This window comes from Giraffa tippelskirchi, chromosome 2 (genome assembly GCF_054371585.1).
Source record: "Giraffa tippelskirchi isolate mGirTip1 chromosome 2, T2T-mGirTip1v1.2.pri, whole genome shotgun sequence".
Classification (NCBI taxonomy): Eukaryota; Metazoa; Chordata; class Mammalia; order Artiodactyla; family Giraffidae; genus Giraffa; species Giraffa tippelskirchi.
Genome location: NC_137276.1, coordinates 120,276,601 through 120,304,594, shown reverse-complemented (window position 1 = coordinate 120,304,594; position 27,994 = coordinate 120,276,601). Strand labels below are relative to the sequence as shown.

The 27,994-nt window shown below is 39.5% G+C and overlaps 1 protein-coding gene across 6 annotated transcripts in view; it reads left to right on the top strand.

Annotated features, from left to right (window-relative positions):
- B3GALNT2 (beta-1,3-N-acetylgalactosaminyltransferase 2) overlaps positions 1-27,994 on the top strand; it is a 57,433-nt gene that overhangs the window by 18,943 nt on the left and 10,496 nt on the right. For all 6 annotated transcript variants that reach the window (XR_014076854.1, XR_014076856.1, XR_014076855.1 and 3 more), the window contains exons 3-7: positions 1,220-1,320; positions 5,311-5,504; positions 9,775-9,870; positions 24,249-24,359; positions 26,986-27,064. Coding sequence is in view for 3 of the 6 variants with exons in the window: in XM_081570441.1 (XP_081426567.1) it covers positions 1,220-1,320; positions 5,311-5,504; positions 9,775-9,870; positions 24,249-24,359; positions 26,986-27,064 (581 nt within the window). In the remaining 3 variants the exon portion in view is untranslated. The remainder of the gene's footprint in view (positions 1-1,219; positions 1,321-5,310; positions 5,505-9,774; positions 9,871-24,248; positions 24,360-26,985; positions 27,065-27,994) is intronic.

Here is a 27,994-nt window from a genome sequence, read left to right as displayed (position 1 = left end):
TATTGTCCACGGAGGGACTTCCCTGGTGGTCCAGTGGTTAAGACTACGCTTCCACTGCAGAGAGCTTGGGTTTGATCCCTGGTCGGGGAATTAAGATCCCAAATGCTGTGTGATGAGGCCAGAAAAAAATGTCCAAAGAGAGCCGGGGAAAAGAGTGAGTTGAGTGAGAAGTGATCCAAGGACAAAGCCCTGGGGTGATGTCCACTCAGTGGACAGGCTAGGCTAGAAGAGCTGGGAGCCACTGAACAGGGCCACATGAAAAAGGAGGAGAGCTTTCTAAGGAGACCTGCACTGTCCAGGCCCAGGAAAGCCAAGTAGGGAAGGGTAAGGAGTGTTGATCGAGCAGCAGATCGCTAGTTACATTCGTAGTAGACATCTCTGTGGGTACTGAAACTAAAATTTTTGTGGTATAAAATGAGAAGGGAAAACCAGAGGCTGCAATTTCAGTTGTTCCCTTGTAGGACTTCACTGTAAAGGAAAGAAAGGATGGGGACAGGGAAGGAAGGATGGTGGATAAAAATTAATGTCAGGACTTCATTATATTTATTATGTGTAGGGAAGGAGCCGTGGGTTACAGGTGGCTAGTGAAGCAAGATCTCAGAGAGGGCAAGTCCTCTCCTGGGGTAGAAAGACGACTTTTTCTATTATTATTTTTATTTATTTACGTCTTGGCTGTGCTGGGTCTTTGTTGCTGCATGTGGGCTTTCTCTAGTTGTGGCGAGCAGGAGCTAATTTCTAGTTGTGATACACAGGTGTCTCATTGCATTGGCTTCGCTTGTTGCGACTCATGTGGGATCTTCCTGGACCAGGGATCGAACCTATGTTCCCTGCCTTGGCCTAGAAAGGCTACTCTTGAGTAAAAGGAACACTTTCTGAAATAGAAGGGAGTGAAGAAGCTTACGGATAGAGACAGGTTTTTAGGTGTGGGCATGAGAAGTTGGCTTTATCATAGTTTGCAGTTAAATGGCCTGAGCATTTGCTGGTGGCCAGGCTTGCTCTAATATAGTCCTGTGGTAGAGGGCTTCCACATCAGTCACTTGGCAGTTAGCAACTTCTGATTTGCCTGTTCCCCCCTTTTGCTAGACCAGAAGAATAAAGTTAGAGTTAATCCTAATAAATACTCGTTGTCTCAAAGTAAAAGCTCTGAAATGGGCATGAAGAAACATGCATGTGCGAGGTGAAGATCAGTAACTGATGTTAATGCCAACACATCTCTCAGTGTCCTTGTGAAGTTCATAATAGGTGCTCATGGCTGCACTGTGCCTGTGGAGGACAGGGAAGATCCTTATTCCTGCAAACTACTCAACATCACGAATCCAGGTAAGTCTTCTTTTCCTCAGCCCTACCATTGCTGCATACAATGGTCCTCCGGTTGATACATTGCAAGACCTCTCCCCGGCCCATGGATGCCCGAAATCTTGCACAGAACCAAATCCTTTGTATACTGTTTTTCCCTGTTCATCCATACCTAAGATACAGTTTAATTTATAAATTAGACACAGTAAGAGATTAACAACAGTAAGTAGTAACAGAACAGTTATAACACCATACTATCTTACTGTACAAATTTAATGCTTTTTCCATGTAACTAAGCACTTATCACACACATGGCCATAACCTTGGCAGTTTGAATTGCAACAGCAAACTTAACACAGATTTCTTTTTCCTCCTTCATAGTTTCACAGATAGACTGTTGTTCTTATGGTAGATCTCAGCAACTTCAACTATGATGTTTTTTCCTTCTCTTATTCAGTGGAGAGCTTTCACTTTTTCACTTGAAGCACTTTCTGGCTTCTGTTTGGCACATCTGAGTTGCCAGCATCACCACTCTTGCCCTTGGGCAAGAGTTTTATTTTATTTACATAAAATAAGGGTCACTTGAACACAAGCACTGCAATGCATGGATGGTTGATCAGATAACCCAGAAGACTGCTGAGTGACTAATGGGTGGGATGTGCTGGACAAAGGGGTGAGTCACATACCAGGCAGGACCAAGCTGGATGGCTCAAAATTTCATTATGCTGCTCAGAAGGGCCTGCAGTTTAAAACTTATGAATTATTTCTGGAATTTTTCATTTAATGTTTTTGGACCATAGTTAAATGTAAATAACTGAAAACTTGGGAAAGCGCAACTGCAGTTAAGGGGTGGGGGGAACTACTGTACAAATTTGATGTTAAGGAAGAGTTGTTGAGGTGAATAGTATGGCAGTCTATTTTTGGCAGACTAAAATCAAATTTTCATCGCAATTTATCTTTCATCCTTTTTGACAGGCTAACCACTTTGCGTGTCTGTGAAGGTTCCTTATATGTATGATTTTAGGATCCAGGAGAGTTTATTTTTCAGTATGGTTCCCACGCATCTGGAAATTCCTTGTGTGTAGATAAATCCTGAGTTAGTAAAGTTTAAACTTACAGAAAACTGTTGATTTCACCAGCCTGTTGATTTGTAATAGCCTTGATACAGATCTTATGAATCATCTTTCTCTAAGAACTATTGCCTAAGCTACAAAAGAAACAAATAGTTAAAAAAAAATGAAAACACAATAATATTTTTTTATTCCTTACAGTTAAAAATTTGTGGGAGCTCTGATGAGATTAAAGACAGGTGGCCCTAGTTAGGTTCTCTGTGTTGCCAGGGAAACAATTTTAGGAAGGTGATAACTTTATACCTTTATTTATTAGCATTTCCTATTATGTTCAGCTCTGGTTCTGAGGGAGATTAAATTTCCCCACATCTTGAATCTACTGATTATGACTTCAGGTGTTTTAAGATTGTCACATGTGTATAATTATGTGCACCTTGCCTGTGTAGGTAGCAGCAGAGTAATGGTTAGGAGTAAGGGCTCTGGAGTCAGGCTTCCTGGCTTTAAATCTAGGCTGTGCCATTTCCTAGCTGTATGACCTTCAAACAGTTATTTACCACTTGCAACCTCAATGTCGTGATCTGTAAACTGGAGCTAAAAGTATTATACTTACCCCATCAGGACTGACATGAGGGTGAAATAAGTTGATACACATGAAGTATTTAGTTCTGGGATATGTTCAGTGTTTAATACTGTTATTTTTTTAAAACCCGCCTTTTTATAAAATTGGGTTGTAATCAGCTTTTTAAATAAATTGGACCATATTTTCAGATCTGTATTGTAAAACAGATGTTTCTTACTTAGGATGTCTATGAATTTAGTTAACATTGTAAGTAAAGTTTTATGTATAATTGTGTTTTTCTGTGGAGAGGGCCCTTTAACTTTCACTGAGGTCCCAAAGGGACGGTGAACCTAATAAAATATTGTATTACTGATGATGTAAGAGAACAGATTATGTTTGAAATTCAAATCCAGGCCAAGCCAAATTTAAAGAAACCTTTAACCAGACTTTCTGTTATTTGAAGTGCTGTTATTCATTAATAGTAAAGGAGTAGAGATTTTCATTAATAGAAAATTTTCACGTATATAATATCTAGGTTACCCATTTATAAAAATAGGTATAGCTAAATTAGTATTTTAGAATCTAATTTTATCGCTTTGATGGCATTTAAATGGCATTTAGATTTATTTCAGTACCTTAAGGTCATCATGAACATTAATCATCATGACACCCTAGATGTATAGAAGTTTGATTAATAGGATTATCAGAGCAGCAGGCTATCTTGTGTTCAGGTGGTTTGAAGTTCAAGGTACATTTGTTTTAGATAGAAAATAATTTTTCTAGATGGTTATAATTTTATTTAAATATTCTCATTTATAAAATATATACATATTGTCAGTATATGCAGTATTAAGATTACATTTTATTTTGACACAGAAATTCTATTTTCTTCCCACACTCTAGTGGATCATTTGGGTAAGTGTGGGAAGAAAACAGAATTTCTGTGTATCTGAAAATAGAATGTAATCTTTATTAATATTGAATGTCTTGACTGACAATATGTGTATATTTTATAAATATATGTTATAATCTTTAATAGACGTGCTTCACTTTGGATATCCTATTTACTGAAAATATTAAAGAGAAAAGTTTTTGTTATTGTCCAGTATATTTGGAGTCTAGACACTCTGGCCAGTGCTTGCCCCAACCCATGACAAAATCTGTATCTTCCTTTTTTCCCACCTGCTCATGTTTGTAAGTGTGTAGAAGCCAACAATTGGATTTAGTCATATTTTATTGAGCAGCTACTAAGCGTAAAATAGCACGCTGGAACTCTAAGGTAGGGATCCAAAGGATCCTCTGGAGTGTGGGAAGGAAACAGAATTTCTGCTTATCTGAAAATAACATGTAACCTTAATTAATATTGAATACATTGACAATACGTGTATATTTTATAAATATGAGTATGTGTGCAAATGTTTTTAACTAACGGGACCTGCATCAGGGACTGTGTGACCTGCAGAGTTGGAAAGTCATAGCTCTAAAACATACAAAGAATGTAGAATAATTTTTTAAAATAAGTTTTTAGATTATTTCTCAAGCTGACATTGATATTTTCAGCCATATTAACTGTTTCATGTAGTCTATCCTGATTCATTTATGGTAGCTGAGAAAGTTATCCCAAAAGGCCTGCTTTTATCATTCATTAGACACTGGGGAAATAGAAAGAGCACTGAATCTGAAGTCAGTAGATATGGGTTTGATTTCTGCTCTGTCACTTTCTGTGACCTTAATCAAATACATCTCTGGAGCTCATTTTCTGAATCTGTAAACTGGAGATAATGCCACAACCACATAGGGTAGTTGTAAAGATTAAACCTGATGGTATGTGGCACATAGTAGGTGGTCAGAAATGCTGTGTTTATTGTGTTTATCTTTGTCAATACTATATGGCTAGAGTTTTTCAGTGCTATTTGAATTGATTTCAGTTACTTTTGTACAGTGATAACTGCCTGACATCACAAAAATTGCTCAATGTGCAGTAGGATTTTTGGAATTTGCAGAGCAAGACTAAATGTACTCCTTATTTATGACTGCAGTTAGTACTGTTTTTAATATCCCCATTTATCCAACCTTTCCTAATAGATGTCTTTAATATTCCCCTATAGTGTGTCTACATACAGAGGCACATATGCATATGCAAAAGTTTATTAAAGTACCTCTCTAATAATTATTTTGCTAAGATGTGGCCGAAAATTTTGTTCTTAAAAGATAAGTTTTTCTTTTTCTGAAAGCAGCTGTATTTCTGAAGCACTTTAAAAATGTATTGCCATTTGTGAAAGAATTGTATAACAAATCTAGATTTTGCTATCAAGTGCACTTCATATTAGTAAAATAAAAGATTGTGTTTGTGTAAAACTCCTTTTCTCATTATCACTTCCTTAGTTCTGAATCAGGAGATTGAAGCATTCAGTCTTTCAGAAGACACTTCATCAGGGCTCTCTGAGGACCGAGTTGTCAGTGTGAGCTTCCGGGTTCTCTATCCGATCGTTATTAGGAGTCTTGGGGTGTTTTACGACGCCGGTGATGTGGGTTTCCAGAGGAACATCACTGTCAAGCTTTATCAGGCAGAACAGGAGGTATGCACTGCTTCATACACGATTTTCCCCATTTTTGTTTTTCAGAATCATCAGCTTTTTCCTTTTGGCAGTGCTTAGGTTGGGAGACTTCCACCTGTCTTCCCTTATGATTAGACGCATTGTAGTGTAATGTATTATAGTGCTGGTTCGAGGAGAGAATACTGATGAATAAACATGTTACACCTAGGAAAAGAGGAGTTGGACCAGATTAGAAATTTCCAACCTAAAATCCCTGAAAGCCTAAGGAATTTAAAAAGCTGTTGATGAGTATTAAGTATTTGGGACTCATAGGTGTAAGCAAGTATGATTGCCTCTTCCTTCCAACTCTAAAAGTCTATCACCATAACACAGGCTAACAGATACATCAGATCTTTTTTGTAATAAGAGCATAGAGGAAATAAAAGTTTAAAACAGCTGATGAAACCCATTTGTTTCCTCAAATTTGTTCAGAGTTTGTCTGAAGGAGTGTAGCAAGGCGTTGTATTTGAAAAGATCTGTCCCTGGACTCTAAGCTGTAGAAATCTTAAAAGAATTATACAGTGAGTGCCATATAGCCACCAAGTAAATTCTACAGTAGTTAACATTTTGCTGTATTTGCTTTATGACATCTATAGTCGTTCATCAATCTATCTTTTTAAAAAATACATATATTTTAGGGACTTTCCTAAAAAGTGGTGGTCTAGTTAAGACTGTGCACATCCAATGCAGGGCACACAGGTTTCATCCCTGATCCGGTAACTAAGATCCCACACACTGCACAGCACAGCCAAAAAAAATGTTTTAGATTAACTCCGAGTCATCAGTAATATTTCAGCCCTAAACACTTCAGTGTGCTTGTCATTAACTAGATTTTAATATTTGTTTATGGTTTAAAAAAATCACAGAGTGTAATGTGCATAAACTACATAAACCTGTGTAATCCAGGCTCCTGTCACCCTACCCCATTCCCTAGAAGCAATCACTGTTCTCTCTTTTTTTTTTTTAACCGTAGGCTAGTGTTGCCTATGGTAGGAGTTCATTTATAAATAGAAGCATATACTAAGCACTCTTTGGAGTAAGGCTTCTTTCACTCAACATGATGTTTTTGAAACTCATCCATGTTATTGTATGTATCAGCAGAGTTTCCCTTTTCCTTCTTTTAATTGCTAAGTTGTATTCCAACAATACATGGTATTTATCTGTTCTGTTGATGGGCAACAGGAATGCTTCCACGGTTTTTCCTCTTTATTCTTTTATTGTGGTTGAGTTACATTTATTAACTTTGGAGTATTAAAACAACTTGCTATTCTTCTTGATCATGATGTATTAATTCTTTTTATATATGGCTGGAAATTGTGTTTCCTATGGGCAACATATAGTTGGGTATTCCTTTTTATCCAGTCTGAGAATCCCTGCTATTTACAAGGGGTATTTATTCCATCTACACTTAAGGCAATTACTAAAGTGGTTGGATTTCAGTTTTTCTTTCTGCTTATTTTCTGTTTATCCTGTGTTTTTTGTTTCTCTTTTCTTCCTTTTCTACCTCTTTTGGGTTGAGTATTTTTTAGAATTCCATTTTAATATTTCTATTTTCCTTTTAGCTTCAGCTCTTTGTATTATTTTGTGTCAGTCTGGTTGACATAAGAATTAGAATGTATGTCCTGAACTTTTTCAGTCTTCTTTAGCATTGTACCGCTTCGTGTAAAATATAAGAACCTTGCAACTATATAATTCCATTTACTGTTCCCCATCTTTTTTGTTCTAATTGTCATATGCCTTATATGCATGTATGCTATAAATCCCACAACACAGTATTATAATTTTTGCTCTAAACAGCTAAATGTGTATTAGGGGAAAAAGTCGTCTGACTTTCTCTTTGTAAATACTTCGCTTTATGCCATTTGGCTGTGTTATATCTTTGTGTGGTTTTTCTTCATGTGCTCTGCTCAGGGGTTTGTCAAGTTTCTTCAACCTGTAAATTTATGTCTTTTAACAAATTTAGGGAACTTTTAGCTATTTTTCCTAAAGAAGATTTTTTCCCAGCCCCATTTCTGTCCATTCCTTCTGGGATTTCAGTTACATGTAGTTTCTTTTTCTCTAAAATATCCCGTTTTTCTAAGTTTCCTGTTTTTCTAAATTCATTTTGAGCATATTTTCTCTGTGACTTTGACCTTGATTATAATGACAGCTTTAAAATCCTGTCTGCTATACTAGATTTGAGTCATCTTGGCCTGTCTTTGTTGATTATCATCTGGTCTCTTGCATACAGTAACATTTTCCTGTTTTATCTTACATCGAGTAACTTTGGATTGTATCCTAGATATTGTGAATAATTCATTGTAGGATTGTGGATCCTATTATATTCTTTGAGGAGAATTGGTTTTGTTTGTTTCTTCTAGCCGTCAGTTAAATTGCTGGGCATAGACTCTGAACCCTGTCTCCCTTGCGGTGAGCAGCAGCTGACGTCTCCAGTCTGTTCTCTTGGACTTAGATGGGCTGCTTGGATTCTGCTTCAAATGTGTATTTCCTGAGTCAGCCGCAGATTAGGACAGAGTTCAAAAGAAGGATTGAGAACTCTGTGACCCTTTCCTTTCTGGGTTTTTCTTCCTCACTTGTTAGCCAATGTGTTTGCCTCCACTCTGTCTTCTGATTTGCAACCAGAAAAGACTGCAGTTCTTATTTCAGAATTTTAGTTGCCCCCTGAGGTATGCCTCAGACAAAGAGCCATTAAAAAAGGCGGGGGGCGGGGGAGCAGATCCAGTGACTTTCTCACCTTCTGGGTATTGCTTTTCCTCCAGTGTGTTTCCTTTGTGTATGTTCCAGTGTTTTCAAATCTTTTTTTTTTAATGTTTTGTCTACTATTCGTAATTGTTATCTATAGGAGACTTGGCTTATTGTCACTGGAAGCAGACCCCTGTGCAGTTTTTTTAGGCATGTTTAAAAAAATGTTTTTGTGTTAAGGTTGATTATTACTAACAGATACAATGTCAGAGTCACCAATAAACAAACAGATCAGTTTAATATTAAATTTTTTGTTTGTTCTTTATCCTCTAAAGAACTTGTTTAGTTTGTAAATGTGCTTAATGACATAAATATAAGAGAGGGAGCAAATCTTAGTGACGATTCCAGCCATTATGATTCTAGTGAAAAGAGCTTTATTACTTAAGTAAAGGAGTTCATATATTATTGTGGTTAAAGGTTGCATTGATACTGAAGCTTAAATAGGTAACTGCAGTAGCAGTACTCTGAATTCCACTATCAGCTTTACCTAGAAATTAGGATCAATCTTGAATTTTTTTCATGATTAATTGTCTTAGTATATGTAGTGGGCTTTTTTTTTTTAAGCTTCTTCTACTTCTTTACCTATCTATTTGGCTGCACCGGGTCTTAGTTGCCATCCGTGGGATCTAGTTCCCTGACCAGGGATCAAACCTGAGCCCCCTGCACTGGGAGCATGGAGTCTTAGCTACTGAACCACCAGGGAAGCCCCTGTGTCTTTTTGAGTTGTCACTCAAGTAGTTTGATTCAGATGTACAATATTTTTATCATGTTGATTTAATTTTTAGTTGCCATATTTTTTACTCTTTGTCCTCAAGGAAGGTCTGATCTCAGGTGGATTGCAGTGGGTTCACAGGTACTCACGGCGTATGAAGTGTTACCACTGCATTGCCAAAGACTGATGTTATGAAAGAAATACACTTAATTCATTTAAACTCCCTTCATTCTGAACTTCTGCATGATCTTGATAGCTTTAACAGAAGCATCTCCTGTAGCAAATTGGTACCTAAGAATAACTATGAGAATAAGGAAATGTTCTTGCCTAAAACAAAAAGGAAGGACCCAAAGAAAACAATAGACATAATGAGAATCAGTCTTTTTTTAATGTTCCCATTTTTGTTTCTGTTTGTTCTTCTAAAGGTTCTTTTTGAAGGGTGATTCGTGAGTACCTTTATTCTATGTAGAAGTCTATGATCTTTCAGTTTATTTCTAACCTTTTGGGGTTAAGTTTATTAAGTTGGCTTAACCTTAATGCTCCTCATTTCAGGGTATCTTTTTTATTATTTTAAGGTTATGTGGATTATATTTAATGTTTTAGAACTTCACAACAGCCTTGGTGATCTTACATAGCTTTACTTAATAACCATGATTGCCCTGGAAAGCCCAAATGATGCCTAAACCACAGTAGAACAATGTTAGTAGCCATGGTTGGGGCCACTGAGAATTTAGAATGTCAGCTTGCTGCATCTGACATCAAGTATTTCTTGTTGTCTTTTCCCCACCCAACCTGTAGGAGGCCCTCTTCATTGCTCGCTTCAGTCCTCCGAGCTGCGGTGTGCAGGTGAACAAGCTGTGGTACAAGCCTGTGGAGCAATTCATCTTACCCGAGGTACTATAACGAAGAGACTCTGGTCTTGATGCGGGCCGTTGTCGCCCTGGGGATGTGCTTCCAGAGGCAGGCATTTGATATTCTCCAGCCCGGACAGCTCTCCAGAGTGACAGAAGGCACTACTGCAGGGGTGTACTAAGCTGTAGCCCTCTGCATTCCTCCCACCAGAGAGCTTCATGGTGCCCCAAAGATTCCAAACCACACTTTGAAAAGCATTGCGTGTTACCATGTTTACTCCAGGAGAGTAGAGCACTGCATGACTGCCTTAGTGAGAAAGGTGAGTAGTAGGTGTGGTTGTTAGAAAGATGAGACACTGATACTGTTTGAGTACATCAGATAGTTGCTTATCTAAACAACAAGGAGGTAGAGGGAAATGTGGACAGGCTAATGGCAAAGAGGTGGGTCACATTCCAAAATAAATTAACTTCTCCAAGTTAGGAAGATGTTTGAAACCATAACTGTTCTTTTGTTGCCAAGGGCCTCATCAGCCCTGGAGTTAAGCCCACATGTGGTTGTATCACATTGGGTATCACACAGACATGAACAGACCATTACCTGTCAGCCTCAGCCTTTTCAGGCTATCCCAGTCTGTCTGAGTACCTTTCTGAGCAGAGTGTTTTGGAACCGCTGTGCAGGGCTCAGTTTCCCAGTCCTCTCTGGCAGACACTGTCAGTCAACTTTGGAGTTCACCCAGGGACACCAAAGCTGAGTTCAGATGTGGAAGCTGGATGATTGACCAGCCCTGCTGGCTAGCCAGGAAGCCTCTTCTTGCCATCGGTCACGTGGGTACTGTTCACACTTGGGCAACAACAAAGTCACACATTTTATAACGTGCTGTGGATCTTTGGAGCTGAGTACAGATAGTCAAACTGTGTATGTTAATTCCATGACAGTCAAAGCGAGCTCCTTTATTTCACCTGTATGTGACCTTCTGTTGAAAAACATGTAAAGAAAAACAAAACTGAAACAGAAAAAATTTCCAAGTTCTCGGTGTTATAAAAAAGGCTGTAGTGAACATCTTTACAGTCTTTTTTGGGTACCCAACTGGTTGTTTTCTTAGGATGAATTGTAGGTTCAAATTTCTACATATTTTTGAGGCATATGATTTTTTTTTTTGAGAATAGTTTAGCAGTTTATATCCATTTGAATAGTCATCAGCATTATAAGAGTTTACCTGTTTATGTCCTTTTTAAATCTCATATATGAACTTTTTTCCTAGTTAAAGGAAGTATGCACCATCAAAGGCATCTCTTAATTAAGAATAGTGGTTCAACTAAGAAGGATTGTCCAAGTGTTGGATCTCAGTTTTTGCTTTTTTTAAGACATTTTTCATTTTCACCAAGAACTTAATTTTTTTTTAATTTTTAAAAATATTTATTTATTTGTCTGCATCAGGTCTCAGTTGCAGCACATGGGATCCCCGTTGCATCATGCGAGATCTTTCACTGCAGTGCAGGGACTCTATTTGTGGCGTGTGGCCTCAGGAGTTGCAGTGCACAGGCTTAATTGCTCTGCAGCATGTAAGATCATAGTTCCCTCACCAGGGATCAAACCCACATCACTTGCCTTGGAAATACGGACCCAAACCACTGGACCACCAGGGAAATCCCGGATTTCAGTTTTTGAAGGAAGTCATTCTTTGATTTGTTAACTCATTTACTCAGAAAATATTTTTTGAGAACTTAGTATATGCCAAGGAGAAGGCAATGGCACCCCACTCAAGTACTCTTGCCTGGAAAATCCCACAGACGGAGGAGCCTGGTAGGCTGCAGACCATGGGGTCGCTAAGAGTTGGAAATGACTGAGCGACTTCACTTTCCCTTTTCACTTTCATACATTGGAGAAGGAAATGGCAACCCACTCCAGTGTTCTTGCCTGGAGAATCCCGGGGACGGGGGAGCCTGATGGGCTGCTGTCTATGGGGTCGCACAGAGTTGGACACGACTGAAGCGATTCAGCAGCAGCAGTATATGCCAGGCACTGGGTCTACTTGAGGACATAGTACAACAGTCCCTACCCATGAAGCAGCTTATGTACTAGTGAGGATTGTTGTTGTTCAGCTGCACAGTTGTGTCCAGCTCTTTTGCGACCTCATGGACTGTAGCCCTCCAGGCTCTTCTGTCCATGTGATTTCCCAGGCAAGAATACCGGAGTGGGTTGCCATTTCCTTCTCCAGGGGATCTTCCAGACCCAGGGATCGAACCCGGTTCTCCTTATCAGCAGGTGGCTTCGTTACCACTGAGCCACCAAGCCAACTAGTGAGGACAGAAGAGCTAACATTGAACTTGTGCTTACCCTGCTGTGTCCCAGACACAGCTGTAATCAGATTTCCTACACTGGCTTGTTGGTAAGCTCTTCTAGGATTGAAGCAAGTCATCGATGAGAGTCCTTCTTTTCTGCTCAGAGCCAATGTGGGCAGAACCTCACTCAGACCTTGTGTGATTCCCAACGGAGAGGAGAGTGATTCTGTGGGGACCAGGAGTGCTAGCACGTGTTAGGTGCTATTAGGTGCTTAGGTCCAGAAAGGTCTGGAACTGCTGGAAGGTTGATTTTCACAAATGACTCATGAGGATTAGCATGAGTAGGAAAGGAAAAAATGCTGCACCAGGAAGTGAGTAAGTCTGTGAGGGCATAGTTGGATGCAGGTGTGTGATTGGGCGTCTGCGGGTAAGCTTGAGTCCCTGCTCTGCCGCTCAGTGGCTCTGTGACCCGGTGCTAACTTCTTCCCCTCCCTGTGTCTGTTCCCTCCTCGGTAAGGTAGACCCAGTTCAGAGGATTGTTACAGCGTGTAAATGATTTCATGGGGCTTCCCAGGTGATGTGGTGGTAAAGAATCCACCTGCCAGTGCAGGAGACACAAGAGACAATCCCTGGGTTGTGAAAATCCCCTGGAGTAGGAAATAAGTACCCACCCCAGTATTCTTGCCCGGAGAATTCCATGGTCAGCAGAGCCTGGTGGGCTACAGTCCATGGGGTCTCAAAGCGTCGGACACGATTCAGCACACACACACTTCACACACTCAAGTGATTTCATAGATGTAGAATGTTTAGAACGTGCTGCCACGTGGTGAGCATTCAGTAGATCAATGTGTGCTGTCCTGTTACTGCTGGTCCTCGTGGGTTTGTGGTTCTTGTTCTTCAAGAGCAGTGTCTCTTCTCCCGGGGGACCCTTAGCAACATCTGGAGATGCTTTTAGTTGTTGCAGCCAGGTGTGGAGCATGCCTGCCTCCTGTGGCAGAAGCCAGGGATGCTGCCCAACATCCTACAAAATACAGGATGGTCCCCACAGCACAAGATTACCTGGCCCCAGATGTCAGTGGTGCCTGGGTTGAGAAATTCGAAGGGGAAGAAGTCCCAAGAGGAATAAAATAAGCTTTAATATTAACTTCAGGCTAATCTCAATAATGCATCTCCTCCATTATCTTGGTCACCTAATAGCAAGAATTACAGTTTGATTAATTAGTTAGTCCACAAAATATAATACTTTCCCTTAGAATGTCTTTGTCCTTAGGAAATCCGTGCTGAAGTCAAGGTGAAATGTATTTTACTTTCAAGTGATTCAACAACAAAGAACAGCAGAAAAGTAGACAGATAAAGCACATGGGACAGATAAAGGCCAGGGACTTCCCAGGTGGTTCAGTGGCTAATACTCTGCACTTCCACTGAAGGAGTGCAGGTTTGATCCTGGTCGGGAAAATAAGATCCCAGTACCATGCGGCGTGGCCAAAAAGTTAAATAAAAAAGAGCACATGTGGCCAAACATTGCCAGTTGTTGAGTCTAGAGGATTTTGTGTTAATTTTGAACTTTTCTATGGGTTTGAAGTTTTTCAGAAAAAGAATTAGGTTGGGGCAAAGGGCTGCCTTCCTTGCCTGTGTTCAGGTTGGTATATATGGCAGAAGGTACTCATGATGGGAAGGACTCAGTCAAATCAGGCATTGGCCATTTCAGTTATTAATATGTTTACTGCCTTGTGCTTTTTTTTTTTAATTGAGATTTTATTTTATTTATTCTTATTTTATTTTTTGGCTGTGCTGTATGGCATGCAAGATCTTAGATCCTCAACCAGGGATTGAACCTGTGCCCCCTGCAGTGGGAGCACAAAGTCTTAAGCACTGGACTGCTAGGAAAATCCCAGCCTTGTGATCTTTATTTCCCTTGAAGCTTTAAGCTAAATTGGCTTTTGATTTTTCATTACATCCAAGTAATATTTTTTCTTTTTATAAATGTGCAGTTATTTAATAGTGTCTACATCTGAGGGAGTAGGATTGTGGATGAATTTTATTTTCTTCTATATGTCTGTTTTTTAAATGTCCTGAAATAAATATTAGCCTTATTAAAAGAAAAAACTTTTAAAAATAAAATACTTTACTTTTACACAAAATCCTGGTTTTGTTGAAAGCCTGTTTAATTTCATGTATATATTCATTTTTGCTGCATCAAGGCCTCGTTGGACTTACTTGCATAGAAAAAAGTGATAATGAAACAGATCATTGATCCCAGTTGCAAGGGAGAAGTAGATAATTTGTTCATCATCATATTCTCTCTAAACTTCACAGTCTGCTGGAGTAACATGTCAGCAGTGTGGCTTGTCAGCTAATAAGCAGGGTTCTTGCAGTATTTTCATTGTGTGACTCACTAAAGCAGAAATCTCAGTGGGGGCGGGGGTCGCACATTTAAATAGAAACTGCTGTGTGTTTCTCTTAAAATATTTCTCTAATTTCATATTTCTGTTAGTAGTGCACCTGAACCTGGAAACTAATTTCAATAAAAAGACTGTTCATTAAACCCAAGTCACTAGAGACAGTATTGTCAGTATCATGGGTACTTACATACTTATTTTTTATGGAAGTTGAAATTCTTTAGTGGTAGTCATTTCTGCAGGCCATAAAAAATTGTTAATGGTTACAGGTGCAAAAATACTGTGTATGTTTAAGCTACTCTGTTGGTTTGCATGATGAGTTAGAAACAGGACACAGAGGAAGGACCACATGGGTTGCAGATAGCTTGCTTAGGTTAAGCTGAGAGCACTTACGAGAGCTCTTCTTTCCAATCTGCACTGTGCTGTTCTTTCCTACCTTTTACTTTTGTAACTGTGTTTTTATTTTCAGAAGCAATTACTTATTTGACGTGCGCTTTCAAGGGATACTTGTTTTGGGTCATGCTGTGCAGCATGTAGGATCTTAGTTTCCTGACCAGATATTGAACCCAGGCCCCCTGCATTGGGAGCACAGATTCTTAACCACTGGACCACAAGTCCAGAAGTCTCCCTACCTTTTACTTTAATTTCTTGATCTTAGCAGAGAATTGTCATAAACAAGGTGTTAGGCATCTGCAGAGATTCCTAGCTTAGTGATTACTTTGTGTCAGAGAGTAGGAAGAAGGCATTTGAGAGAAGTGGGGAACAGAAATGTAACAATGACGTGGAGCAGGTACAGGAGAGGTGAAGAAGGCAGAGCTCTTCCCTTCCCTCATAACAAAACAACTGGCAGGTTCTATAAGTTGAGTGAATGAACCAGGGTCACTTTTTGAGCCAATGAGTGTTTACAGTAAGTACTCAATTTTGTTAACATTATTTTTTTTTTTAATATTTATTCATTTGGCTGCCCCAGGTCTTAGTTGCAGCATCAGGATCTTTCATTGCGGCATGCAAACTCTTAGTTTCAGCCTGCGGGCTCTAGTTCTCTGCTCAAGGGTTTACCCTGGGCTCCCCTGCATTGGGAGCACTGAGCCATAGCCACTGGACCGCCAGGGACGTCCCTGCTCAATATTATGGATCTTGTATTGGGACCCAGTCAAGGAAGATGGAGTTGGATGCTGGGCAGGAGAAATAGCAGTCAAGTGCCAAGTGTCAGTTGAATGGACTGGACAAGAGAATTACTTGCTTTGTCATATTTGCCAGATTTGTATTTTCAAGGTGAAGCTTTTTTGAGTTACCATAGCTTTTTACTTTGATATGGTTCATTTGGAACTACAATCACAAAGATTCCTGGTGACCTAACTGCTACCTCCAGGGGACACTTTGAGTCCTTACCTGAGTTAGCTGCAGTGTTCTCTTAGCTTATGTTGGGTTGGGCCAAAAGGTTTGTTGGGTTTTTCCGTAACATCTTTTGAGAAAACCAGAACGAACATATTGGCCAACCCAATATGATATACATCCTTCTGGTTCTGCTTAATCTGACCCAGTCCTTCTTCCCTATTCCGCTTTTGTTTTCCTCTTAAACATTAATCATTAAGTGCTGATACCCAGCCTTCTGTTTATTTTATTCATTCTTCTAGGCAGTTTCATCTGTTAGCACCTGTTTGTTACTGGCTGTTCAGTCTATCTGCAGCCCACATTTCTTACGAACTCTGTGTGCACTTCAGCTGAATGCTTCCACTTGGAAGGTCCCCTGGGTGTTCTAGTGGTGATAGCATCTCCATCCACCCATTCTCACCTCCTGTATTTTCAGTCTTGGGTCATAGTATCTCCTTTTTTTTCAGGTATCCAAACCAGAATCGTGGAATTTATCCTCAGCTCTCATATCCAAGCACTCACTAAGCCCTGTCAGTTCTTTCTCCTAAACATATTTGGTTTTCCCCACTTTCTTCAATTTAAGTCTGAATTTGGCAATCAGGAGTTCATGATCTGAGCCACAGTGAGCTCCTGGTCTTGTTTTTGGTGACTGTATAGAGCTTCTCCATTTCTGGCTGCAAAGAATATAATCAATCTGATTTTGGTGTTGACCATCTGGTGATGTCCATGTGTAGAGTCTTCTCTTGTGCTGTTGGAAGAGGGTGTTTGCTATGACCAGTGCATTCTCTTGGCAGAACTCTATTAGCCTTTGCCCTGCTTCATTCTGTACTCCAAGGGCAAATTTTCCTGTTACTCCAGGTGTTTCTTGACTTCCTACTTTTGCATTCCAGTCCCCTATAATGAAAAGGACATCATTTTTTGGATGCTAGTTCTAAAAGGTCTTGTGGGTCTTCATAGAACCGTTCTATAAAGAAAGCTGAGCATGGAAGAATTGATGCTTTTGAACTGTGGTGTTGGAGAAGACTCTTGAGAGTCCCTTGGACTGCAAGGAGATCCAACCCGTCCATCCTAAAGGAGATCAGTCCTGGGTGTTCATTGGAAGGACTGATGTTGAAGCTGAAACTCCAATACTTTGGCCACCTGATTCGAAGAGCTGACTCATTTAAAAAGACCCTGATGCTGGGAAAGATTGAAGGTGGGAGGAGAAGGGGGGATGAGAGAGGATGAGATGGTTGGATGGCATCACCAACTCAGTGGACATGAGTTTGAGTTAACTCCGGGAGTTGGTGATGGACAGGGAGGCCTGGCGTGCTGTGGTCCATGGGGTCGCAAAGAGTTGGACATGATTGAGTGACTGAACTGAACTGAAACATATTTGATATCAGTCCTTCCAAATTTTATCACTGTTAAAGTTATAGAAGAGTGTGATATATTCCAAGTGGAAGAGGTGGTGGTTTCCAGGAGAAAGACTTATGATTAACCCAAAGCAGCCTCATATAGTCAAGAGTCTAGGACTTAGCTTTCAAGTCCTATTGTTGACCTTGTAGAATATATAAACCAGAGTGTCTGTTGATTCATGTTTAATGGGTGTTAGCGCATTAAAGTGGTTTGAGTGCTTAAGGCCGCTAGCTGGGAACTTCCTTCCTGGTATGTCAAGACACCTAAAAAACAATCTGAACCGTTAGTTTGGGTGTTGAATTTGATTATAGCAGTGGGAGGTGGGTGTTTTTGAGAACTTTCTCATTCAGGTGGGATGTGATCAGAAGGCTTCATATCTTCCAGTTATTGTGTCTTTCTCCCCTTAGACACTGCTGCAGTGCCAGAATTCTCTCTGAAACCAGCTTTCCTTTAGTGTTATAAGGTATTGATTTTACTAATTAAGCTTCAACCTTAGAGCTCTTCCCAGTTACTAGGAACATTTTTTTCTTTACTATAAAGATTTAATTAGTTCAACTCAGAGGGCAGTCTCTTTGAATTTATTTATTTTTTAATTGAGATATATAACTGACATTCATTTTATTAAAGTATATAGTATAATGATTCAATATTTATATATGTTGCAAAATGATCAATGCAAGTCTAGTTAATATCCATCACCAGACACAGTTATAAATTTTTCTTGTGATGAGAACTTTTAAGATCTGCCTTGGCGTTTAGTCACTAAGTCATGTCCAACTCTGTGACCCCATGGACTGTAGCCCCCCAGGCTCCCCTGTCCATGGGTTTTCAAGGGCAAGAATCTGTCTTAGCAACTTTTAAATATGTAATACGGTATTGTTAACTATAGTCACTGTGCTGTTCATTACATCCCAAGACTTCTTTTTTCGTAACTGGAAGTTTGCACCTTTTGATAACCTTCACCCATTTTAGCTACTTCCTACCCACCACCTCTAGCAACCACCCATCTATTCTCTGTATTTATGAATTCTGGTTGTTTTTGTTTGTTTTAGATAAATGAGATAGTATTTGTCTTTTTCTGTCTGACTTATTTCACTTAGCATAAAGCCCTCGGAATTTATCCCTGTTGTTGCAAATGACAAGGCTTATTCTTTTTTATGGCTGAATAATATTCCATTGTATATAAATACCTTATCTTCTTTATCCATTCATCCCTTGATGGACACTTAGGTTGCCTACATGTCTTAGCTGTTATAAATAAAGCTGCAGTGAACATGAGGGCACATACATCTTTTCAAGTTAGTATTTTTTTGAATAGATACCCAGAAGTGGAATTGGTGGATCATATAATAGTTCAAACCTTTTTTCACAGTGGTTGCACCAATTTACATTTCCACCAACAGTACCCAAGGGTTCCCTTTTCTACACATCAGCAACACTTGTTATTTTTTGTCTTTTTGATACTAGCCATTCTAACATGTATGAGGTTATATTTTACTGTGATTCTGATTTGCATTTCCCTTATGATTTGGTAATGTTGAGCACCTTTTCATGTACCTGTTGGCCATTTGACTGTCTTCTTTGGAAAAATGTCAGATACTCTTGCCCTTTCTTTAATTTGGATTCTTGGGGTTTTTGGCTACTGAGGTATGTGGATTCTTATATATTTTATGATTTGCAAATACTTTCTCTCATTTGGTAGATTGTCTTTTCATTTTGTTGATAGTAGTTTCCTTTGCTGTCTAGAGCTTTTTAGTTGGATGTAGTCCTACTTGTTTATTTTTGCCTTTGCTTTGGTGTCAAATTAAAAAAATCATGCCTAAGGCCGATGGCAAGTAGCTTACCGCCTGTGTTTTCTTATAGAAGTTTCATGGTGTTGGGTCTTAGGTTCAAGTTTTTAATCCTTTTTGAGTTGATTTTTGTGTACAGCATAAGTTAGTGGTCCAGTTTTCCCAATGTCAATCCTTTTGGCACTTCCCGAGTTCAGAGTGGTTAAGACTCCACCCTTCCAATGCAGGGAGCACAGGTTCAATCCCTGGTCAGGAAACAAAGAGTGTGTATGATGCATGGCACGACCTAAACTTTTCTTTTTAAAGAAAGACTGTCCTGGCTACCTAGGAATCAGGAAGCTGGCTCTTATCAGACACCTTAATGTGCTGGTGACTTGATTTTGGACTTCCCAGCCTCGAGAATTGTGATAAATAAATGTTTGTTCAGTTCAGTCGCTCAGTTGTGTCTGACTCTTGACGACCCCATAGACTGCAGCATGCCAGGCCTCCCTGTCCGTCACCAACTCTGGGAGTTTACTCATGTCCATTGAGTCAGTGATGCCATTCAACCATCTCATCCTCTGTCATCCCTTCTCCTCCCACCTTCAATCTTTCCCAACATCAGGGTCTTTTCAAATGAGTCAGTTCCTCACATCAGGTGATCCAAAGTATTGCAGTTTCAGCTTCAACATCAGTCCTTCCAATGAACACACAGGACTGATCTCCTTTAGGATGGACTGGTTGGATCTGCTGGCAGTCCAAAGGACTCGCAAGAGTCTTCTCCAACACTACAGTTCAAAAGCATCAATTCTTCGGCACTCAGCTTTCTTCATCGTCCAACTCTCACATCCATACATGACTACTGGAAAAACCATAGCCTTGACTAGACGGACCTTTGTTGGCAAAGTAATGTCTCTGCTTTTTAATATGTTGTCTAGGTTTATCATAGCTTTTCTTCCAAGGAACAGGCATCTTTTAATTCCATGGCTGCAGTCACCATCTACAGTGATTTTGGAGCCCCAAAAAATAAAGTCTCTCACTGTTTCCATTGTTTCCCCATCTATTTGCCATGAAGTGATGGGACCAGATGCCATGATCTTAGTTTTCTCAATGTTGAGTGTTAAGCCAACTTTTCCATTCTCCTCTTTCACTTTCATCAAGAGGCTCTTTAGTTCTTCACTTTCTGCCATAAGGGTGGTGTCATCTGCATATCTGAGGTTATTGATATTTCTCCTGGCAATCTGGATTCCAGCTTGTGCTTCATCCAGCCCAGCGTTTGTTATTTAACCAAATAAAGAAAAGATTGTCCTTTTTCCATTGTATATTCTTAGTCCCTTTGTTGTAAATTAAGTGACCATGTATGTGTAGGTTTATTTCTGAGCTCTGTTCTGTTCCATTGAGCTATGTGTCTCTTTTTAATGCCAGTACTATACTGTTTTGATTACTATAGCTTTGTAATATAGTTTGAAATCAGGAAGCATGATGCCTCCAATTTTGTTGTTCTTTCTCTAGATTGCTTTGGCTAGTCAAGTTCTTTCATGAGCCCTTACAAACTTTAGGATTGTTTGTTCTATTTCTGTGAGAAATGCTATTGGGATTTTGATAGGGATTGCACTGAACAGTATCGACATTTGAACATTTTTAATTCTTCCAATCAATGATCATGGAATATCTTCACATTTATTTGTGAGTTCATCAGTTCTCAGCAGTCTTAATTCCTAAGATAGGTGTCTGCTTATTCTCACCTGGATTTTTTAAATAACTTGGTTACCACTCTCCCTACCAACCTCCACTCTGTTGTCTTTCTGAGATTGGAGTGACTTTTCTAAAACTGCAATTATGATTGTGTCACTCTTGTACTTGTAACCTTCTGTGCTTCCCACTGCCTTTGGTAAAGAACAGACTCTTATAGCAGACAGAGCTGACTTCAGCCTATCTTTTACAATCTTTCCTCAGCCTTGTGCTTTAGCGGTAGTGCACTGCTTAACATTTTTCTGAATATCTAGTGCTGTTTCAAGTCTCCCCTTCATATTTTGTCTGCCTCCTTCCTATTTTTCTGGACTCAAACTCCTTTAAGATGTAGCTTAGCTCTCATAGTCGTTGAAGTTCTGTCTGACCTCCCCAAACAGTGACTTTCCTTTGTTATTGAGCATGTTATGGCATATTATGCTTACTTAAAGATGCGGCTATTTCTTTTTTTTCTTTTAATCTTCAAATAAATAGCCCACAGCCTGGTACATAGTAGACATTCAAAAGTTTAAATAATGGCTCATGTCTGAAAGAAGATTGACCCCAAGTTTACTGTTTTATATATGTGTTTAGTTACAAAAAAAGTTTTCCTGATTATAAAAATATGAAAATGTTTGAAAGTAATACTTGTTCATTGTTGAAAACTTGACAAAAATGTAGAAAAGTTAAAAGAATATGATGTCATCCATCTGTTGTACAGCATAGTTGGTGTATTTCTTCATAGTCTTTTTTTTTTTTTTAACTGCATAGGGTCTTAGTTGTGGCACACGGGCTCTAGAGCATGCGGGCTTCAGTAGCTGCAGTGTGCAGGCTTAGTTGCTCCGTGGCATGTGGGATCTTAGTTCCTCAAGCAGAGATCAAACCCACATCCCTTGCTTTGGAAAGCATATGCTCAACCAGTGGGCCACCAGGGAAGTCCTCTTCCTAGTCTTTTAAAAATGCTTCTGTGTACATTATCTATTTGTGAGAACATTTTCTTGTTTTTACAGAAAGGATCAAGGTTAATGAACATCAAGTTTAATAAAGAGCTAAGGTCACCCAGGGAAAGTGTAGAAGTGAGCCGGACCTATTTGTAAGATGAGGAAATGGAATCCTTTAAAAGAGCAATGCATTATGTACTATATGCTTTATCACTGATCCTCAAACAGCCCTTTTACGTAGGCCTCATCTTCTCTGCTGTAAAGGCTGGGAAATGATGACACAGGTTATGTCTGCAGGGTCTGCTCTGAGGAGCCCTAGGGCTCTGCAACGCACACCAGGAGTTTCACAGATAATGAAATTTAAGGATACGTTTGCAAAATATAAAATGACACTGCCTGAGGAATCCAGATTCTTCCAATGTTCTTATCTTTTGTGGTAGAGAAGTTTTATTGTCTTTTTTTAAAAAAACCTTGCAAATCATTGCCCTAGCTTATGGGACAAGTTAATTCTGTCTAGTTCCCTTACAATGCTGGTTGAATGAAACATTACTATAAAGTACTTTATCTTTTAATACATGAAATGTTTTTAGGATGCTAAAACTGTATCTTTTATGTCCTGCTGTGTACCAGAATTCAACTTGCTTTTGAGTTCAGTGTCATTCAGCTACTTATTTGAGTAATGCCTGGTATCAGGCATTCTAGATGCTGGTTGATAAGACAGACAAGATCACTGCTGTCCTGCTGCTTGCAGTCTAGTGGGAGGAGCAGTTAGATGGGCAATAGAAACATAAATGTCAAGAGTGGTAAGTGGTTTTAAGAAAATAAGACAGGCTGGGGACTTCACTGATGGTCCAATGGCTAAGACTGGACCACAGTTGTAATGCCGGGGCCTGGGTTCATCCCTGGTCAGGGAACTAGATCGCGCATGCTGCAGCTAAGAGTTCACATGCCACGACTAAGACCCGGTGCAGCCAAATGAAGAAATATTAAGAAAAGAAGACAGGCTGATGTGATAGAACTTGGGAGTTGGCTGCCTCCTGTTCAGTCTCTAGAGAAAGCCTTCCTGAGGAAACGACCTTGGAGCTGAGACCTGGGCAGTGCTGAGGAGCCAGCCACGCACAGATACTAAAAACAGGAACTGTAGAGGGATTGGAAGATACTAGGATTCAAGAGAGAGACGGGAGCGAAACTTCCTAAGTTCCAATTTTAACAGTAATAATTAATTACTAAGGAAAAGCTTGTCTGATTTGACAAGATAAAAATTATGGATTTAAAAAAAAAACCTGGGAATCCCCTGGCAGTCCAGTGGTTAGGACTCGACGCTTTCACTGTGGTGGCCCAGGTTCAGCCCCTGGTTGGGGAACTGAGATCCCACAAGCCTTGTGGCGTGGCCAAAGAAAGAAAAACAACACAAACAAACCTGTAATATGAAGTGGCAAACGATTCTGGAAAAATATATAAAATATTATGGGATTAATGTAATTTATTATAAACTCATACAGATTAATAAGAAATATATAAAACTCAGTGGTTAAATGGTAAAGAAGAATGACAAGGCAGTTCCCAGAAGAGATGGTATAATTGATACACATCATTAAAGATCAAAAGGAACAGGGATTTCCCGGTGGTCCAGTGGTTAAGATTTTGTGCTTCCACTGCAGGGGGTACAGGTTCAATCCCTGGTCAGGGAACTAGATCCCACCCACATGTCTTGTGGCACCCCTCCCAAAAATCAAAAGAAACACCAATTAAAAAATCATTTCTTTAAATCTACTAAATTAGCTTAAACTTCTCTTCTTTTACTAATATCCCAAATAGGGAAAAGGAGAGTGAAACCAGGCATTCTTATAAATTGCTAATGACAGGCCGTTTGGCACTGTGTGCTGAAATGCATATAAAATATCTCTATTACTGTCCTAATTTCATCTCTTTAATTGGAGAATAATTACTTGACAGCATTGTGATTGTTTCTACCTTTCGTCAACATGGATCAGCCATAGGTACATGTCTCCTCCCTCTTAAAAACCTTCCTCCCCATCCCACCCCTCTAGTTGTCACAGGGCTGCCAGCTTTGGGTTCCCTGTGTCATACAGAAAATTGGGGATCTGTTTTCAATAAAAAAAACAGATTTATTGGGGAAAATAAACATTTACACCAGAACATGCCTCCCGTTGTTTTAGTAGGTATTTGATAGGGTCCAAATGTGTGACAGTAGGGAGATGTCAGAGTGACTCAGGATGCATTCACTCCATGGCACTGGTAGAAGCACTTGAAAAAGAGCAATCATAACAGCTGCAGTCATAGAAGGAAATGCCTTTGATGCGGTGGGAAATGATAGAACAGCAGCATATAAAACTGTCCAAAAAAGGTCTTTGAAATACACTAAAATGTTACTGTTGGTGTGTTGGAGTGTGCAACAAAAGTTTTAACTGATGTGTCTTAGAAAAATAAACTTTTCCCTAGAAATTTACTGAAGACCTAAATGACAGCAGTAAAGAAACTGACTCTGTGTTCATCTTTCTACAAAAGAGCTTTGAAGGTACAATCGTGTGGGAGAGCCAAGACCTCCAAGGCCTCGTGTCAAGAAATCTCCACAAAGTGACAGTTAATGATGGAGGAGGAGTTCTCAGAGTCATTACAGTAAGGCCTTCCTTTTTTATTTTAGGTTGCTTAGCATACCTTAGCATTTTTTAATATCTTAAAATGTTTTTAAGTTTACTTTTACACCAACTCATATGGAACAATGAATCTTATGTTTTAGAACGTATGTAATGGAAAGTGTTGTTGAGTCACCATAGTAAAAGATGAAAAGCTCAAATGTTCTGTGATTTTATAGCTTCAACCTTCATAGACAGTTTGCCTTAAGATTAGTGCATTTTAGGAAGTATGATGTTTTATTTCTCGTTAAGTTTTTAGGTTAACATCTTTTAAAGTTCACTTCCTCAGTAGTATTTAAAATAATCACAGTCTCACTTAACAGTATGATGTCAGTTACAATACTATAAATAAAAGTATTAGAAAGTAAGATTGAATATTCACTTTCATTTATATTCCTGGGCTTTGTGGTTTTTATTTTTCATTTTCCAAATTTTCTTAAAATTTAAAACAGATTTCTCAGAGTAAGTGTAGGATGATAAAAAGGTGTAAGCAGACTTAAAATGATGAATTTTAAATAAATAAGTGATGGTGTGGTGCGGTCATAGAATTGTTCTTGAATTCTGGTCTAATGATTAGGAAAGCACTTGGCATTTAAATTCACAGGCTTAGTACATTTCATTAAATATTAACCTTATTCACATACATTAATCCTTGAATTTGAAATGAAAATCATGAGGTTTGTTTATACATTATACATTCAGGAAACATTTATTGCATACTCATTCTGAGGCAAGCACAATCTTGGGAGACCCATAACTGTCCCACAGGGGAATTTACAGTCCAGTGAGGAAGAAAGACATTAGACAGACCCACACATTCAAGTGTATAATTACAGCCTTAGCCTTGTAGGCCATGTTTAGGATTTCATCCTTGATTATGAAAAGTCCTTTATTTAATATACAGTGTTTTATGGATTTGTAGGGTTTTTTCCTTATTTTCAAAGTAAGTGCCTTGAATTTCTTGTCTCCTTTTCTGTGTGTGAAACTTAAATATGCAAAACATGACAAAATTCTATACTGTTCAGTTGATTGCACAAAAGGAGATCAGTTTACTTCTGAGTTTTGGGCTACATTTAAGGTAAAGATTCACATGATCTGCTTTGGGAATGAATACGGTTGTGGAGGGCTGTGAAAGCTCAGTCGTGTCCAACACTTCGCGATCCCATGGACTATACCTGCCAGGCTTCTCTGTCCGTGGAATTCTCCAGGCAAGTGTACTGGAGTGGGTACCCACTCCCTTCTCCAGGGGATCTTCTCGACACAGGGGATTGAACCTGGGTCGCCTGCATTGCAGGCAGGTTCTTTACCATCTGAGCCAACAGGAAGCCTTGTGGAGGGTTAATGGTAGCTTAAACACTCAGCTAACTGAATAAAAAAAAAATTGACTGCTTAGGAGCCTATTCTAAGGAACCCATGTGCTAATAAAGGTTTTCATCATAAATGCACAGAGCTGGAAGTTTTCCTAAGTCTTGCTCCCTTGCCAGCAAGTAATAACCTCAGAATATTTTCAAAAGAAAAATAAAACCCAAGATGTGACATTTTAGATAGAAGTTAATAAAGTATTGTCAAGTTCTAAACAAGCCAAAACAGTATAGAGTGTACAGTTTTTAAAAAGAAAAAACCAACTTCCCCCCCAAAAAAACCAAAAAAAGAGTGTGCAGTCTTTTGTGGAACTACAAAGTTGGAATATGTAGCATTCACCTCTAGAAATTTTCTCCACATTCAGCTACAAATCATATTCTGAATTAAATGGTGATTTACCACAATCACCCCAGAACACTTGTGTCTCTACTGGCTTTAAAACATTACTTTGTATAGTAGAGCTCTGCTGGAAGGATCTGTTCAAAAAAGGACTAGGCAGGCAGTAAGGCCTCTTGATTGGGTGAGTATGTAGAAGAAATGGGGTAAACGTGCTGAGACATGACTGACAGTCTTTCCAGCCTGCAGCAGCTGGTAGGCATGTTAAGTTGGGGTGTAACACCCAAAGGTGAAGTCCCGCACTTCAGGTAAGGGCCTTGGGTAACCTGTGAGGTGAAAAGAGGTGTATCTCTAAAAACAACAGCTCCTCCAAAGCTGGGAGGTAGACAGGACTGTTGTTGGCTGTTGGCACAATAATCTCTGGGCACCTTCAACATCAGTAGTCAGTAGGGCTCCTCTGGTTCAACTGTTGGCTTAGAGGGCTTTTCACTGTATGGTAGCAGACACTTTAAAATGTGCCTGGTGTATTTGAACTCACGGGCATTTTCAATCTCCAAGTACTCAAACGTGATAGTAATTTTATTTTTAAGTGTGGGAGTTTGGGGATGTAAAATAAAATTGGTTTTGGTAATAATGTCGGTAGCAAGTTCAAGAATATGTGATTCTGTGTAAGCTGGAATTCTGAACACCGGAGATTATTGGGTGTACCCGAACTTGGACATTGTAATAATTAGACAACAACAGCAAAAGTAGAATACTGATATCCTGATAGCATGTCTAGTGCACCAGCATTTTAGATGGATTCATGTACCGTGGAGTCACATTATGAATTTTGGAAAATCAATGTTCAAGTGTAAGGAGTGTATTTTTAGTCATGAAGCATCAAGCACTTCTATTCTCGTTTCTTTCAGACTTCGGAGGGTGCCCTGCCTCATGAATTCATGGAAGGTGTGGAGGGAGTTGCAGGTGGTTTTATTTATACTATTCAGGGTAAGTCAGCTGGTTGAAAGTTGAAAAGCATACTGAATCTCACCTACTTCATCTTCATACTTTAGTCATGAAAGGTAATCTTCTTTTTTCAGTTATTAAAAAGTTTTTATTGACAAATAATTCACATACCATATAGTTTATCCTTTTCAAGTGTTTGATTCCATACTTTTTAGTATATTCTGCATTCTGCTATCATCTCCACTAATTCCAGACCATTTCTATCACCCTCAAAAAGGAGTCGCTGTGTTTGTCTTCAGTGGTGCTTCTGGAAATACCCACATTTGTGAACCTCTGAGAATTCTGCATCAGTGACCCCCTAAGAACAGCTCTTGTAGATGCTGTTGTTGGTGGTCACTTGTCCTGATCATCACTTACAGAACAAAGGTGCCCAGTGGTGGTCCTGTCTGATTTCTCAGAGCTCTGTGGATCAAGGATTCCTATGAAAGAATTTGGACCCAGCTCCCCTGAAGTCACCCTGAGGTGACCGAGGAAAGCAGAGTCCATATTCTGAGAGGCAGTTCTTCACGGGGACTGCTTTAATGTGCAGGACTGAGGATGGGACAGAACCCTCTATTTGAGGCCACTGCATGTAGTTTGAAGATGTGAATGGGCTGTGGTGCCTTTTTTTTCCCTCGAGCATCTTTATTTATTCTTACAGTATTCTTACATCACCCCTAAGGGAAGGTCAGAAGAGGTACATACGTTTTGCCCACAAACTTGCCGTTAAACATCAAGATGTAAAGTTTAGGGATCTTTAATTTTAGTCCAGAGATTTTTCATAAAACTATGAGACCACTCTGCCAGGGGTGGTATCAGCTTAGCTCACCAGAGACTAGCTAGTGGGTCACCTGGGGAAAAGTCAGGTCAGGAGGCCAGGTTCATAAAACAGCTCACACTTGGGGGCGGGTACAGGTATACACACCATCTGAC